The 17882-nt window shown below is 39.2% G+C and overlaps 1 protein-coding gene across 7 annotated transcripts in view; it reads left to right on the forward strand.

The window, feature by feature from the left end:
* The first annotated feature begins 18 nt into the window (after positions 1-18).
* Positions 19-17882, forward strand: part of LOC133496355 (dystrobrevin beta-like) — a 34408-nt gene continuing 16544 nt past the window's right edge. For 5 of the 7 annotated variants that reach the window (XM_061811813.1, XM_061811817.1, XM_061811815.1 and 2 more), the window contains exons 1-8: positions 20-267; positions 11830-11867; positions 15206-15297; positions 15375-15455; positions 15544-15757; positions 16260-16345; positions 16833-16987; positions 17114-17213. In XM_061811813.1, coding sequence (XP_061667797.1) covers positions 15207-15297; positions 15375-15455; positions 15544-15757; positions 16260-16345; positions 16833-16987; positions 17114-17213 — 727 coding nt within the window. In that variant the 5' untranslated portion in view covers positions 20-267; positions 11830-11867; position 15206. Of the gene's footprint in view, positions 268-11829; positions 11868-15205; positions 15298-15374; positions 15456-15543; positions 15758-16259; positions 16346-16832; positions 16988-17113; positions 17214-17882 lie in introns of all 7 variants that reach the window. The other 2 variants (XM_061811814.1, XM_061811818.1) reach the window with 2 other exon arrangements.

The raw sequence follows: 17882 nt of genomic DNA on the forward strand, positions 1-17882 counted from the left end.
AAATGCTTGAGGACAGTCAGTCAGCGGTCACCGGTACAGGCGCGCTGGCAAGCAGGCAGCCGCCACGGAGGCTGCTCCGAAACATGGCTTTCTCCCACGGAAATACCAAACCGGAGGGCTACGACATGTTTTAAAGGCGACTTGAAGCTGGAAGAGACGACGAGGAGGCAAGCCGAGGGTGGAGAAGGCAAGCAGTGTCAAAACTCGAGTTAGAAGCTCACGTTTGTTTGTTTGTAGATGTCGGCAGCCCGCCGCGAATACCTGTCGGTGAGTGCAACTTCTGATTTCAGTCCTTGATTTGACGTTCGAAAAGTGTAAAATGCCGCCGAGTTCAACACTTTACGCTGTTTAATTTGTGACGTTGTGCTTTTGGCAGTGAGCAACTTTCGTCAACATGGCCGCACATGTCAAAACGACACTAACATGTTTAAATTGAGTATTATGGCAGCATTGTCTCAAGAAAAGGCTTGTGCAGTATTCGAGTATTTAGTTTTGGTCACAACGGCGACGCTCCCTTCTTTCTGTGTAACATTGCTCCAAAAGATGACCCCCCCCCCCCAACACACACACACACACGCACACACTTATTTTTTTTAAATATATAAACATCAGGACTTCTGTTTAACTTAGCTTTGGATAGTCTCAAAAAAAAAAAAAAAACCAGCCACTTTGCCTTCACTGTGGAACAGTACATGAAGCTACTGTATTTTACTGTTCCCCCTTGTCCAATAGTGCTTAATTGTTAATCCAGATGACAAGAGTTTCTGTTTGTGTTGTGTACACGTTTTGAAGTGAATGCAAGTGTGCAACATACATAATTATATGGCCCTGCACATCTGCCTACTTGAGAGTTTTACTATTTAAATTTCTGTCGTCAAGTAAAAAGCTTGAATTTGGCAAAAAAATGCCTCATGAGCACCTGTTTTTTTAAATTGAATTATTCCTGCAATTCTACTATATCATAATTGATAAGGACATTAATCAACATCTTACATGTTACCATTTGGAGAATTTTTAATACTGTTCATGATGAAACCGCGTCACTCGTGTCACTTTCCACTTCATCTCAACTGCATCCTCCTCAGCTCAAGGAGTGCTATTGTTACCTGTCAAGAATGTCAGCCTCCTTGTGTTGTCGGTTATGCACATTAGGTGGCACTGTCGAAAAAAGGTCACAAAAACTGTTCTCTCGTCTTCTCCTCCTCCAATCTTTTGCTATAACGCTGCTTCATTCATTTTCCTCACGATGGGCTAACAAATTTTGTTTTGATCATTGTGTTCCATTTCTTCCCAAACTTATTAACATAAAATGGGTCCAGTCCATATCACTGCAAAAATAAATCATCCTGCTTACTTCCCTCTCTTCAAATGTAAAGACTACATTTCCAATAAAAATATATCATAGAGGCTGTTCAGAGAAACAAGTTAGTTTTAAATAGCCACAAGTGGACGAAAAGGAACTATCTAGGAGTCCTATGATTATTTTGTTCATTGTAACTCGGCTGTTTCTAAACCTGTTGCATTTATTAGTGTTCCTACCTTTGTGACTGTGACTTGAATATTTTGGATTCAAACAAATAAATGTTAGTAGGCAGCAATCTTTAATGTTAGATACAATAGCAGCAATTTCATTCATTCATTTCTTTGATTTCCCACCCTCATATTTTCATTATCAATGGTCTGTTGAACTCTATCTAAGATGACTTTGGTTGAAAGGAGAGGCACACCTTGAACTGGTCACCGGTCAATCGCAGGGCACTTAAAAATCGTACTCACATTCACAGAATCTGGGTCCTCAGAACTGTCAAGCAGATGTGCTTACCAGTTGTCACCCTGCCTCTTAGCAGCAACTTCGACTGTTTTAACTTAAACACCAATTCCACCCATCCATTTTCTCTACCGCTTATCCTCACTAGGGTCATGGCCATTTTGGAACCTACCTGAATTGAGTCCAGGTGAGAGGCTGGGTACACCTTGACCTGGTCGCCATCCAATCGTAGGGCACATATAAACAAACAACCGTTCGCACTCACAATGACACCTACAGCTAATTTAGAGTCTTCAATTAATCTATCATGCATGTTTTTCCAATGTGGGGTGGAAATTGGAGTACCTGGAGAACACCCTCCCAGGCACAGTGAGAACATGCAAATGCCACACAGGCGAGGCTGGAGTTGAACTCAGGACCCCAAAACTGTGAGGCAGATGAGCTAAGCAGTTGTTTACCATGTTGTTCTTAAAAAAAAAAAAAAAAAAAAGACAATTCTCTTAAATTAGTGAACAACATTATTGTCGCCCCACCTGTACCATTAACCTCCCCGGAATATTATGAAATCTCCCACAATGCCGCAGTAATAACAGATTCTGATAAAACTGAATGGTGACATATGGAAACATTTGTGTGCAGTCGATTGAACAGGAGTAGCTCAAGTTTGCCGTGGGCAAGCAAAATTTTTAGGGCTCCAAATTAGTTGAGCCCTAAGGAGGATTTATTATTTATTTTTTTTATTTTAAATAAAGGCTGTACTTAACATTTTTGAGGGTTTCTCTGAGGTTTTATTTTATTTTTTGAGCGTCCCAAATCAAATGCTCTCTGCCCACAGTCCAGAGGTTCCCAATTCTTCTATATAGGAAGTGAAAAAGAGAAACATGAAAAGGGAAACTCACATTAATCCCAACTGTCACCGAAAGACTATTTCTATTACCCAGCAGTTTTATATAATGTAATTACAGTAACTTGTAGATATATTTATTATTTAAGCTGGGCAAAATGAGATGAAACAAGGGGAAAATGTTTCCCCAAACAAGCTGTGTTTCAAGTTGTGTAAAATAAAATTCCTTCATAGTTGATTTTGATTCTAACGTTATCAGGTGCCCATACAGTACTATATGTGTGGTATTTTTTTCATCAGTGCAGTTGTTGATCTGCTGCTGAATTGTGTCATTGTCTCCATTGTGGGTGGGGAGGTGAGAGTGAAATCTACTATTAGATAAGCAATCATTCCTATCTAGCTGCTAGTTTCAGCAGTTTAAATTACAGTGAATGCAAGTATTCCTCCACTTTTCTCCAAAGAGCAGTTTTAATGCTATCTTTCAGACCACAGAGCTCATCATCCATTTGCTTCTATAGACGTTTGATGTCTTGTAGGGTTGGGGTGGGGGGGGGTCATTTCTTTGATGATTCTTGTTGTTGTTAGAGCCAATGGCACTTGTTGTGGATGGAGTATGATGTAGTGAGACAAGCAAGATCAGTGCTGTATAATTAACTCAACATTTTTCTTTTGTTGTGTTCTTGTTTTTTTTTCTTCAGTGCAGAAAGCACTCATTCAGTTCCAGTTGGTGTTCCCTTACAGTCTTGCCACATTCAACATCAGATGTTTTTGCTTTTTCTTTTGTTTCATCTTATATAGAATCTCTTTTATGGCTTCTCAATCTGCGATCTGCGCTGTTTCTATTCACTTGATCATCCTTCGTATCTCACCTTTACCCTCACTAGAAAGACATCATAAGTTGACCTTTTATTTTAGTGTAGAGTAGAGCCTTTAAGAAACAAAAGTTGTGATTTGCAATTGAATAATTGTTTTTTTTTGCTTTCTTAGTTTTCACGTATTTTTTTATGAAAGGGATAGGTAAAGTTATCGATTCATCATTGCATTGCAATATGTCCCTCCTCAATTCAATATCGATTCAGCACATTTTCTGAATCAATTCACCTCCTCACCAGTCGGGTGTACTTTGCCTGTGAGTTATGTAAGTATGAAACTTAACTTCTATCTGCTGTATTTTCACGTTAAATGTATGTTATCCTGTATTTTTTACCATTACAATGTACTCTATATTCATACATGCAAATCACTGCACTTTTTCACACTCCTTGAACACTGGCACCTCACGGTAAGAGTACTTTTACTCCTTTACAATGATCTACATGTTGCTCACTACTTTATCAATCAATTATTGCTCATTTATCAACTATTTCGTGAGGGAGACCATCTAATTTAAGCACCAGGGATGTCTCAGTCTAGCTAACAAATCAAATGACAAAAGAATGTCACATCACGCAACGTTATCTTCTGGTAGTGGTCGCAGAAGAACCAGGAAGAACACTTAATGTTGGTGACGAGACCTGATTCAGTAGTACATCGTGTATGAATTGGGAACGATATCAATTTACAGAAATTCATGTTACATGTCTAATGCAACGAAGCAATCATGTCACAACACAGAATGAACCAAGTTCATATTCAGAAATAGCCACAAATGGAAAAATATTATATTTAATATTTTCCTGCAGTAATTATTTGGTATTAGCCTTTGAAGTTGGTAAAAGTGAAAAATGATGTGAAACAGACAATGATTTAAGTCAATTCTTTCCAGAATGAGTGCTTAAAGAGGACGATGGTGTTTAAGTGGTAGAGTTTGAAGCAGGCATCAGGTGTAGGTAGAAGTGAGCAGGACTCAAGCTGGAAACCAAAACAAAAAAAAAAAAGAAAGAAATGAGGCACATTTAATTTTAATCTTAAATTTGTATATCGGCATGTACTTGAGTGGTGTAAGTAAAAAATGTTTCTGTAGAAAAAAAAATTGATTTTGTCTTGTATTCTTCAGAATCCCAGCTCATCCGGGTCAAAAGGCACACGTTGTTAATCCTAAAATTTGCATCCTTTGGGAAAGCCAAGTTGTTTGTGGTTAACATGTGACAATGTGAAATATGAACCAGAACAGTCATAAAAACGCTCAGCCTATTGTGAACATTGTGGAGTCCCTGTGATGTAAATTTTATGGTATGGTTTTCTTTGTTGCTATGACAGATTTTGAACCATTCTCCCAGAAATTATTGCTTACAGACCCGCAAAGAATCTTGCACGATTGTACTATAGTGTTAGAAAATGTAAGTCACACTTTTCAGCCAAATTTCATTAAATTATATAAATATTATTATAAATATATTATATAAATTTCGCTAAATCCCTGTGTTGACATCATCGTGTGCTGTGGCAACAGTGCCAATGAATGTCTATTTTCCCACTGTCATAGAAGTACACTGTGGGCCAGAAAAAGGCAAGCATTCTGGAAAAAAAACATGATTGGATTGGTAGCAGGAGCAAGTTCATTGGTTTTTAATATTAATGAGAAAATTGCTTCCTTTTTGGTGTAAGAGTGAACACATTTCCTTTCATTATGAATTGTAACGACCTCCAGCACCCTTGCCAAAGAGGCTTCCTGATTTGTGCAGTACATGCCTATTAAAGCACACATTTGATTGCACTGGATTTATAACATGAAACATGTATACTTTGTGTGCCCATCCATCTTGTTCCTTCAAGAAAAAAAGAAACATGCTGGTGGGTAAAATGGTAAATTAGATTACTTTTTAAAATGTTTTTTCTAATCGGGATTATGTTCACTTCCTTATATATAGCCCATGATCTGAGTAGGACCTCAGAGAACTGTAGTTTAGCTTTGCCAAAGCAGTGTTTTTTGAAATATGGAATTTATCAGATTTACTCCAAATTACCAGTTTGACTGGAGGTATGCGTTGGAGTAGAAATGTTTGTCTCAGGGCCTGTGAAGTATCTAATGTGGTTGAGAGTTTCCATCTTGCTCATACACGAGTGGCTCTGAAAAACACTTGTGGGTTAATGTTTTCCCAAAACTAGTCATGTAATAAGAAACTAGGCAGAAAGCTTCTACCACAGTTTGGTGACATTCACCCATCTTTCTGTGAAATGGATGAACCACTAGTCGGGGACATGACATATAAAATAAACTAAAATTATGTACCACATTAGAGGACAAACATTTCCCCAACCAATCCTCAAAATAAAATATGGGCGTGTTATACATGGGTCCTCATTAAATAATTACCATTTGTCACATATAAATACACCACAACAATACAACAGTTAACTTTTGAAGATTTTCTCTACACAAACTACACTAACAACAAAGCCATCAGTGGTCTCACACTGTGGGATTCAAGCTCAGACTGCTGCTGCACATGCACATTTTTCTTTTTCTTCTTGCACAGTGCTGACTGCCTCGAGACTTTTACGTTCTTTGGTTATTGCTATTTGTTGCACCTCTGCATCATGGCAGCCATAATCAATGCTGAAGTGAATGGAACCACATCAAAATTTACTTGCAAGTAAACCGACACCTCTGTCCACGTGTTTGGTATGATCCAAGGTTTGGGTGGTAGTGGTCATTTACATGCTCAGATGTCAGATCAGTTGTACCAGTTTGTTGTATCCAAACCAACCATTAACAAACGTGAAAGCAGCCTAATATATCGAATGAATCAATCTCTAAGTGTGAATGGGCATCCTGTGGAAGGATTTGTGTCTTACGTCAACAAACCTCATGTCTTCACTGTGTAAAGGGCCATCTAGAAAAGGAATACTGTAGCGTGCATGGGTATTTCTGTAACGTCTGTGTCTGAAGTTATTCTGACTGCATGCGCATCATGCATAACACGTACACACGCACACACTGCTAGAGACCTGTCAGGGTAGACCTGAGAATACAGAGCAGCTGCGAATGGCTATGTGGTCATGTGGTATGCTAGCCTTGTGTGTGACTGTGTGCTGTCCAAAGGGTGGTAAACACCTTCTTACCCCTCTTTAGTATTCCTTCGTCTGCCTGACGCCTTTTTCTCTATTAGCGTCTTGTTTAGAACGCTTTCTGAGTCTCCCACTTCCAACATTTCATCTGCAGGATTCATCTTCAACCCATCCATCCATTTTCCGTTGTGGAGAATTATTTTTTGGGCTGACAATCCAGTAGCCTCTGTGGGTGTTTGAGGCTGAGCTCCATTGCAAACAGGTGTGTATGTATGTGTATTTGTGCTTGCAATAGAGAGCGATATGATATACAGGACTGTAAGGCCTGCGCAAGTGTTACGATAAAAGATGGTAAGTTCTCTTTATTCTGGTTGTACAGGTGTACCAGTTTGGTGGTCTTCCCTGGTACACCTCATAGCCACACCTACAATTATGGAAGATCTGTACAAATAAATAAGCGATCTGTTTTGGACATGGTTACATAATGTAGTCTGTACCCATACTGAACATAGGAACAGAAGTTGTTCCGAAAATGTTGACTTAGTTACATTTCAGAATCCATTTTCTGAGCCGCTTCTCTTCACAAGGGTCACGGGAGTGCTGGAGCCTATCCCAGCTACCATCGGGCAGGAGGCACGGTACACCTTGTACTAGTTGCCAGCCAATTGCAGGTCACATAGAGACAGACAACAGTCAGACTCACAATCACAACTAAGGGCAGTTTAGAGTCTCTAATGAATGCATGTTTTTAGGGATGCAGTAGGAAACCAGAGTGCCTGGAGAAAACCCACGCAGGCAAGGGGAAAACATGCAAACTCCACACAGGCGGGACTGGGATTTGAAACCCGGTGCTCAGGACTTTGAGGCCAACGCTCTAACCAGTTGCACCACTGTGCCCATTTTAAAATACTTTTCTCCATTAGAAATTATGTTACAGGGTCAAATGTTCACTATGATAAAAGATATATGAAAAAATGTTGACTGACAGCAGCACGTCTGCCTCACAGTTGACAGATTCTGCATTCTAATATCGGCTCAGGGCCTCCTCTGTACCAGTGCTGGCTTAACATTGCTTCGTGGACAAAGTTAGCACACTTACTTTAATGAGTACAAGTGCTATAGAAAATGGATTAGGATGGCTTTTACCTGACACACAAGTTTTTACAAAAATAAAATTCTGCTACACAGAGGCTCCTCAAGATTCTTTTTTAGGTTTCTATTTATTTCAGAATGTTGTGTATGTATAACAACACAATAACTTTGAAATAAATATGAAAACAATATCTTCTTCTTCGTTTCCTTTCGACTTGTCCCGTTAGGGGTCGCCACTGTGTTTCATCTTTTGCCATCTTAGCCTATCTTCTGCATCTTCCTCTCTAACCCCAACTGCCCTCATGTCTTCCCTCACCACATCCATAAACCTTCTCTTTGGTCTTCCTCTCGCCCTTTTGCCTGGCAGCTCCATCTTCAGCACCCTACCACCAATATACTCACTCTCTCCCCTCTTAACGTTTCCAAACCATCGAAGTCTGCTCTCTCGAATCTTGTCTCCAAAACATCCAACTTTGGCTGTCCCTCTAATGAGCTCATTTCTAATCCTATCCAACCTGCTCACTCCGAGCGAGAACCTCAACATCTTCATTTCTGCCACCTCCAGTTCTGCTTCCTGTTGTTTCTTCAGTGCCACCGTCTCTCATCCGTACATCATGGTCAGCCTCACCACTGTTTTGTAAACTTTGCCCCTCATCCTAGCAGAGACTCTTCTGTCACATAACACACCAGACACCTTTCGCCAGCTGTTCCAACCTGCTTGGACCCGTTTAAATATATGAAATATGAAATATGAAAAGAATATAAACAATTGAAATACCAAACAAAAGAAAGGACAGGGTCTGTGTGTTTCCTTAAAAAAGTGATTGTCAGCCATTTTCCACTGTTTTTTAAGATGGATTTTCTTTTAGCTTCTGTCTATATTTATATACAGAATGTGTATATTGTCCACAATTAACAGCCATTGTTGGAATGTTGCAGCTTCAGTCTTCAGCCAGTTTTTTTGATATTGCCTTTTTCCTGGCCACCTGAAGAATATTGACCGGGTATTCTTAAATTAGGGTTAGTATTTTTTTTTAATTTCTAGAAGGTAGAAGGCACCCGCACAGCCAGGGCTAAACCGGCAGGATTATGGCAGTTTTTATTTCCATCGTTTTAATAATTGTGGATATGACTGCAAATAAATTTTCTGACCAAACATTACCTTGTTATACTACATCTATTCCATATAAAAAAATAGTCCTTCGTAAAGTTCAGGCAAAGACAAGAATGTAAAGAATAAATGTAGCAATATCTTCATTTTTGATCACATTTTACCTGTCACTTAAAGGACGACTTTGTCCAAGATTCATATGTACAATAAACGCTCCAATCTGAGGTAATGTTATTATTACATATATTTTGGACATGAAATGAAAGAAAATTGAAAATAAAGAGCATTTTTTTAAATCCATGCATTATCTGGATATGTGGCAAATTTCACACAAGACCCGGAAGAATCGTCCTTGACCTTGCCCCGTGATGTTGCCGGTGCTGAGCGTTACAGACGATTCGTTCTATCTTGGCCAAGATGCCAACGTGTTGTGCCACAAACTGCAACAAAACTGAGAAAATGCACCCAAATTTGTCCTTCTTTAACCTCCCGTGGGGTCAACCTGTCAGGATAAAGCTGTGGCTGTCACAGTTGATGTTTGTTCATCAGCCGGGGAAATTTGTATGCATCTGACCTTTACTGGTTATTACCCACCTAGCTAAGACCTCTCGTGCTGGTACTGTATAAGCAACAAGATACTTTATGAGGCAGCACGTTGGCGCAGCTGTAAGGCATTGGCCTCACAGTTATAAGGACCCGGTTTCAATCCCGGATCTCCCTTTGTGGAGTTTGCATGTTCTCCCCGTGTCTGCATGGGTGTAACCTGCCTCTTGCCCCTTGACAGCTGGGATAGGCTCCAGCACTCCCGCGACCCTCGTGCAGATAAGCAGCTAAGAAAATGGATGGATGGATGGATGGATGGATATATACTTGTAATCACTTTAGGGAAGTCCCAAATTTTTTTTTGCATGTTATATTCCAGATGTAAATAAACCATTAAATAGTCCTACGCTGTACTCAGAAAATAAGCTTGCATTTTTGATAAACTTTGGACATAGACCATAGCGTTCATATAGCTCACATAGCATTCCAAGACCGTTAAAAATGTGTCCTCACTGATATTCCACTGGATGTACAAGTGGTCCTTTCATCAAACTGTCATGGATAACAAGTAAATTGATATGTAACACTTCTTTGTCCAAACAAACAACTTCGTATCTATCTGAGGAAGTTATGCAGACATGTTGATCGTGATCCAAGTTCATTCTGATACGCTCCTATTTTTTCTTCCCCCCCCGACCCTTTCAAACTCACGACAACACTGGCATTCCGCCACAGTTGGCATTAAGTCACAAAGAGAACACGAACACCAGTCTTCCGAAACCAGCCTGTCTGGAAGATCTCCGAGGTCCATATTTTTCGACTGTTGTTATGATTCGTCGTCAGCGCCACGCCCCCACTCCAACATGTCAAGTTCCGTCTGTGTGAATTCTGGTTCAAACGCATAGGCTTGAAATTTTACATTGTTATTTTTGTTTTCTTTGTTTATTATTATTATTTTTCACAAAAATCAGTCACAAAATGCCTGATAGGGGAAGTTCTCTGTTCAGTGAAACGTATCCACGAGCAATGGGGGGTCAGAACAGGAAGCACTGCAGACGTGGCAAATGCTGAATGGCTGTCAGTTTTCCAGACAGGGTCATTGGAATGACTGAGCGAGAGAGGAATTTTGATTATACTTTTCCAATTTAGAGATGTTTCTAGGTGAAATCTGTAGATAATTTTGGCTTTAAAAGAAACACTGAACCCTCATCTACTAAATTTTAATGTGTGCTCCCATTCCTATCATCTTCGACAAAGTCCTTTAATCCCAGTGGGTAAGTGAACCATCTTTCCAAATCTTTCTTACACAGTTGTTTTATCATTTCATACATAAATACTTCTATATTCTCATATATTATCTTAACATTCAATATTAATTGTCACACATGTAAAACCATGTTAACCACTGTAAAATATGAAAACAATACAACACTGCTTTAACTTTGTCAAAATGTGACATGGCTGGTCACAAAGGAGAACTTTTTTTTTGTATTAGAATACATACCACCACCACCACCACCCCCAAAAAAAAAAATCTAACATGCAGATTTTATCCTTTCATGCTCAGACAATTGAACTCTTGTAAAGAATTGTGATATTTTTACTGCTTGCAGGACGGCTGTTCAATTTTTTTTTAATAATTAAAAAAACTGATTTTTTTTGGGGGGGTGGCTTGAGGGGCATTTGATAGAAGAGATGAGGTAATTGCAGCTGTCTGTGTGCTAATTTAGATTAGGTTTCTAACGGGACATGCTATTAATGTCATTTTAATATCCACAAGTTACAACTGTGAACCTAAAATTAAGTTATTTTATTGTAGTTTTCCTGTGTGTTAAGAGATTTTAACAGATGCTTTTCAGTATTACTGTTGCCTATTCCTTACCCATGTATATAGTTGGATTTACTTGAGTATCTGTCTATTAAAGTTATTCCACATTACAGTAATGGGGAGGCTTGATATACGTTCCAGACTACCGGTACATTTTAGAGGTTTCCATTCCCTCACATAGACATTGGTACAGCTGTCAAGTTTATTTGTGCTCTTAATTTACACTCACGCACAAATGTACAGCCATGGATGACTTATTCTAAATAACATCAATAATGCCAGAATGTGACTGTATTTCAGAAAAATGTTTAGCTTCTTTATTGCTGGAGTATGGGTGATGGCTGCCAAGAGAGCCTTTTGCAGTTTCAGGATCGTAACAAATTGAGGTGCAGTTAAAATTAAGAAGGTCACAAACCTTGTACACTCAATAAAACAGTAGGTTGTCTCTCTGCTATGCATTCACACTCAAGGGTTGTTTTTATGGGGGGGGGGCACTCTTTGCCACTTGGCGTGATCTCTAACTACATTACTATACACGCCTTTGTCTCATGATCAGAATCAGATGCAGGCATTTGGTAGGCATAGAGTAAATAATAGCAATCTAGAAGTGCGTGTGTATGCGCATGCATTATTGTCAAGTGGCTAAAAATACATTGTAAATTGCCTTTCTCTTCTGTTTGTCTCTCTTTTAGACTCCACTTGCCTAGTGCGACCCCCCTGACACAGAAAGGTATGTCCCCACACACACCACTCCCCACACAAGCCACATTTCCACCAAGTGGTACAGTTTAGTCCTTCTTGCCACTTTTTTCATAGCCGGATGTCATTGTGATAGCGTCAGTCACATAAATAGTGTGTCAGTATACTTGTGCTGCTATAAAAATACACTGGTTTAAAATCCCTCCCTTGTAATCCACACTACGGCATTTTTTAAAATGGGACATTTTTGTTTCATTCCATTTGTGTTGTTGGACCGTAGTGACAATTCTCTGTTGAACAATCAACAGAAAGCAATATGTCTCGCCCAACTCGATCATGACTGCTGTGCGCCGCCACCTCCAACTTTTATTTTATTACAAACGTTGATGTCGCTTTAAGACTGAAAACACAAATTGCATAGCATGCAGAATTTAATTACACGTACTTGTGGGAAATGTGGTTTAGATTAGGATGGACCAAATATCAGTTAACCGGAGTGTGTTTGTTTATACACAGCTCAGCAAATGTCAACCATAATAAAACACCAGGGTGTAAAAAGCAGCCTTGCAGCCAGAGCCACACATTCAGAAAAGCAAAACGGATGCAGTCATCTGTAAATGCCAAAAGGTTCCTTTGCATTTGCTCTTTATTCTCTATAGGCATCTGTCAGATTGCTTTTGAAAAGTTCCTCTGAGGACACATGGGGCTCTGTCACTGCTCTAAACATACCTACAGTTTGTGTTCACTAATCATAAACCAGGAATACATTTTATATAGTGGAGTAACTGCTGGATGCTTTACTGATTATCACATTTCGAAGGCCTTAAAATAAAAGCTCAGATTTTATTTTCACAAAAATTAAATTTCAGATTTTAATCATCCCCCCCCCTCCCAACACTTCTAGAAAGACAAAATTATAATCCACACGTAAATCACACCATGATTTTATTTTTTTACAGTTGCATTTTTTTTTTTTGGCCATTAACATGCATCGTCATAATATAAATAGTTCTCTAAGGATACAGCAAACTCACACTTATTCACAGTTGGTGAGACACAAATTCACCCATCAGACTTTTTTTTTTTTTCTTTCAAGTTGATAGACTCCTCAAGCAGAGATTGGAATACACAGTTTAGTTTGGATTATACAGAGACATTTTGGGCAATTGCATGTTTCCAAATTTGTATGTAGGTATTGTGGAAGACCCTTTATATATGATCCAGGATGACTGTGGCTCAAGTTCATCATGGTGTACTTGGGTGAGTTTGGTGTGGAAGAACATCTTTACGATAGACAACAACAGCTGTTGAGACCCACTCCAAGATTCAATATCAGTGAAGTCAGACTCCAGAAATATTCGTCTTCTTCTGAGTGGACAAAATCCTCACAGTCACAATCCAAAATCTTTGCCAAAAGACGTTCCACAAGCATGAATATGGAAGGTGTTACGGCTGCCAAGGGTAGAACAACATATTTCTTTCCACATTCACTTCCTGCAAGTGTCCAACTACTTTATTATGTCTAAGGCGTTGTATGCTGCGGATCTGTGACAAATCTTCCCTGTGATTGAGAAAGTAGCAACTACACTATTCCTGTCTTGATCTAGTTAGGAGTAATAGCCGGAAGGACAGTTATATCTACAGTATGAGAGTTTTAATCTTCCAAATTTGAAATGGGAAGCAGACCTTGGGCCGCAAAGATCTTAGACGTCTGCGTCACAGACATCATTGCACAGTGTACTTGTAACTCCAGCTCAGGCTTAGTGGATGATAGCACAGGGTTGATTTTGCATAGGAGTGATGAGAGGCAAGCTGGGGAGAGTCATTATCTCTGAGTGAGAGATGGTACCTAACAGCCTGTGGAGTGAATGCAAGATGACTTTTATATAACTTGTAATGCATCAAAACATACATCGCCTGCTCCAATCAGTTTGCCTCCATTGTACATGATCTGGTATTTACAGTCTAATATTCCAAGCATTTCCATGTAATTATGAAGATGCCTGGAAAAGTAGGGACTTGATTCTGAGATTACACAGGGTGTCCATAAAGTGTCTTTACAACCAACCAACCAATTTATTTCTAAAGCAAATTAATAGAAACATTTGTGGAAATAAATTATCACAAAATTTGAAATTTTGTTCTTAAGCCTGTATCCATTCATCCATCCATCTACCGCTTTCCTGGGTCGGGTCGTGGGGGCAGTAGCTTTGACATGTACTCAGACTTCCCTGACCCGAGCCACTTCATCCAGCTCTTCTGGAGGGATACCGAGGCGTTCCTAGGCTAGCCGATAGACATGGACACTGCACTCTCAGAGCGCAGTGAGAGCACCGTGAATTTCCAAACGTATCCTAGATATGGGGCATAGTATCAATACAGTCAGGTACAAGTCAATACCATTTTAATATGATTTTAATTGATACATTTACCCCCAGAATACTAACTTCCTGAGGGCAGATAAATCCATTTAGATCGTAGGAAAATAACTCTATACGTCAGTCTAATGCATTAAATGTTACACCATACCGGTATGTATACGTATTGATTGTAAAGTGTGTAGTAGTAAAGTCAAGTACTCCCCCACAGTTTCTCACTGCTGAACAAATTGCACTTGACTAACTGGGATTAAGAAGTACAGTGTGTGTGCGCGTTTGTGTGTGTGTGTGTTTGTGTGTGACTGAAAGGAGAAATCCTTCTTTTTGTCTGTCTGAAACATGAGGTCTCCTGGGATGTTTTAAAATTCTCTCTGGAATGTGCGCAGGGTGGTGGAGGGTGGATGGCCGTGTGGTTTAGCTTGTCACCATACATATACAAGGAATGTCAATATTGTGTGTATTTTAGTAATGGATCCATCTTTCTTCCTTCCTTCCTTTCTTCCTTCCTTCCATACAGAATACCTGAAAAATGCAGATTTTCAGATTATATCATTGTCTCAGGGTTGCGTGTTCTCCATCTTTCTTTTCTGACATCTTCTGCTAGTGTAGTTACATGTAACAGAAATGCAGCAAGACAACATTCACTCACTTAATTTAGATGCTATTTGATTTACCTTCTCCCTTATACCTCATTCACAATTTATAACAGCCATAACCAAACAATGTGAGGTTTTGTATGACACCATCAGTGTCGTACTCATAATAAAAAGTTCATAGGGATATTATCCATGGTAGACGATGAAAAGTAAACAGAGCTGACTTGCAGATCAAACAAATTAAATTATGCATAGGCGTAGGGGTGTGCTGCCGCTGTGTTATTTGGAATATCTCCTACAGATCAAGGTGTTTCTGAATATTCTGCTTCAGCAAAGTCTGAAAAACTTATGACTGCCTGTTTCCCTGGTCATTTTTTAAAAAATGTTTTATGCAGGATGGTGATGGAGGAGGGGGGCCAAACAGAGAGAAGAAGAGTGGATAGGCTGGCTGAAGGAGCATCGAGAAGCCAGATTCTGGTGGAGCTTGGTGAGTGGACTGAGCTTGTGTGGCATTTTTATAAAGCGGCTGAAGTGAGTTTCTTTAACATTTATGTTTTGTCACAGCGGACCAGAACCTTGATGGAATTTGTCTCTCTACATATCGAACAGCCTGCAAGCTTAGATTCATACAGAAGAGATGTAACTGTAAGTTTTAAAAATAAAGAAAATAAAAAATAAGGGTACCTACAATTTGCTTGAAATCTTTGTTTTCCATCATTTATTTCCCTTGCAGTGCATCTTATCGACATATACAACGTGATTGAAGCAGTGCGTGACGCTGGTCTGAACGCCGTGGAATTAAATGCTGGCATTTCTGTGACCAGGGTGGAGAACCTGGTGTCTTCCCTCTTTAACCAGCTCAGCAAGCGCCTCCCCACCACCCACCGTATTAAGCCACGAGAGAGTACTGTTCTGTTTGTTGAGTTCATACTGGCTGCCATTGAGAGGTAAAGGAGGAATCTTTTTCATATTTTTCATATCTCAGGATTTGTCCGGGTTGTTTTATGTAAAAATTACAAATGCAGTGCTGTGAAAAAGTATTGGGACCCTTCTCAAATTCTGTTTTTGCAGAGTTTCTGCACTTTAAGATGATCAAACACTTAAATATCAGACAAATATTAGCCAAGTGAACTTAAAATGTTGTTTTTAAATGATTTCCAATTACTAAGGAAAAAATAAAAACAATTCATAGTTACTTGGCCCTGTTTAGAAAAACCAAAGTCTTGTGGAATCAGCAGTTGATTGTGCCTCATCACAATTTTTGGTTCATTTTCACTGAGCACACCCAATCTTAATAATCTCCAAACCGGATCTAAACAATTTTTCTCCTAACAAAATCATATCTGGGGAAAAAAACATCTAAAAAAAGCCGCAAAAAAATGACATAATCTGAAGAAATTCCAGAACAGTTGATATAAATTCATTGACGTTGTCTCTCATGTGTTTCAGTGAACCCGAGGGCCGACTAACAGTGTTCTCGGTGAAGGCGATTCTGGCTGTGCTCTGCGGAGGGAAACTAGTGGACAAACTGCGCTGTAAGTACCAGCAAACACTGTCCGAACAAGTGATTGATTAAGATTTTCAGGGGCTTTGTTGACATTGTCTGTGGGGGACCTTTAAAAATGTAACCGCTTTAAAATTGACACAATGACTGTTGACTGTTTTAAATGTTTGTGATTTGTGTATTATTTTTAAATTCAATGCACATTCAATCAAATTATTTTTCTTAATTGCCAATTTGAGGTCTTTGGTATGTCTCAGGCCTATGAGATTATATACTGTATCTATACATTTTCCATCGCGTTCTGAGAACTGTCTTCTTACATTTTTATGACGGACACTGTGACAGTTGAGCATGTTGTCCTTATTTGTGTTTGCTTTTAATATTTGAAAAAGCTGAATTCCAGCACATACTTTCCTGTATGAAAATAATGAATGCACTTTATACATAAGTGCCATCTTGTGGGAAATGAATGTTACTGCTCCAATTTTGTCATGCAAACTTAATCTGTGTGTGCGCAGATGTGTTTTCTCAGGTCTCCGACTCCAGCGGTGTGATGGTCCTGTCCAAATTTGACCATTTTCTGATGGAGGCTCTCAAGTTGCCATCAGCTGTCCATGAACAACCATCCTTTGGCTACACAAACAACATGGTTCGCTCCTGTTTCCCGCAACAGGTACAAGCTGCAAATCATTCTACAAGAATCAAATTGCAATGTAAACAATAAGATTCTGTATGCCCATTTATATTTGGGTCTTTTATTTTAACTGTTGAAACAGTTTGGTTGTAATCGTTTTTGTAGAAGAGGGTTATGCTCAACATGTTCCTGGACATCATATCTGACCCTCCTCCATGTCTCGTCTGGCTGCCCCTCATGCATCGGCTTGCCAACGTGGAAAACGGTAGACAGAATTACGCATTCTATTTTGTAATGTAATTGATGTTGGGTTCCAACTACTGATTTTTTTCAATCATTGATTAATCTGTACATTTTTATCAATTCATCGATTAATTTTATTTTTTAAAACTCCAACACCTTATTCAAAAACAGGACATTATTTCAAATCAACTGTACAGAAAATGCTCAAGCATAAATTAATTACGATTCAGTTGCTGGTGGTTGCATTAACATGTCAGTTTCGAGTCAAAAATATTGATCGTTTTCCAAAGTAAAAAATGTTTGCAATTTTTTTTTCATTTTGATGAAGCACAAAGACAATCAGTCCGCTTTGTCATTATTGTTGTTTTCCTTTCGGCTTGTCCCTTTCGGGGTCGCCACAGCGTATCATCTCAGATGAACGCATATATATGTTTGGCACAATTTTTACGCCGGATGCCCTTCCTGACGCAACCCTTCTCGGGAAGTGGAGGCCCCAGTGGGATACGAACCCACATCCCCTGGTTTACCAAACCAGTGCTCTAACCACTGAGCTACGGGGCCTCTCCGCTTTGTCATTATATTAAATAAAATTTTATATTTATTTATTCAATAACATAATAAAGTTTAATTACTGATCAGAATATGCAGTTCTTTGATGTGGCATACCGCAAGATTATATTTGTAATCACTA

This window comes from Syngnathoides biaculeatus, chromosome 23, assembly GCF_019802595.1.
Source record: "Syngnathoides biaculeatus isolate LvHL_M chromosome 23, ASM1980259v1, whole genome shotgun sequence".
Lineage (NCBI taxonomy): Eukaryota > Metazoa > Chordata > Actinopteri > Syngnathiformes > Syngnathidae > Syngnathoides > Syngnathoides biaculeatus.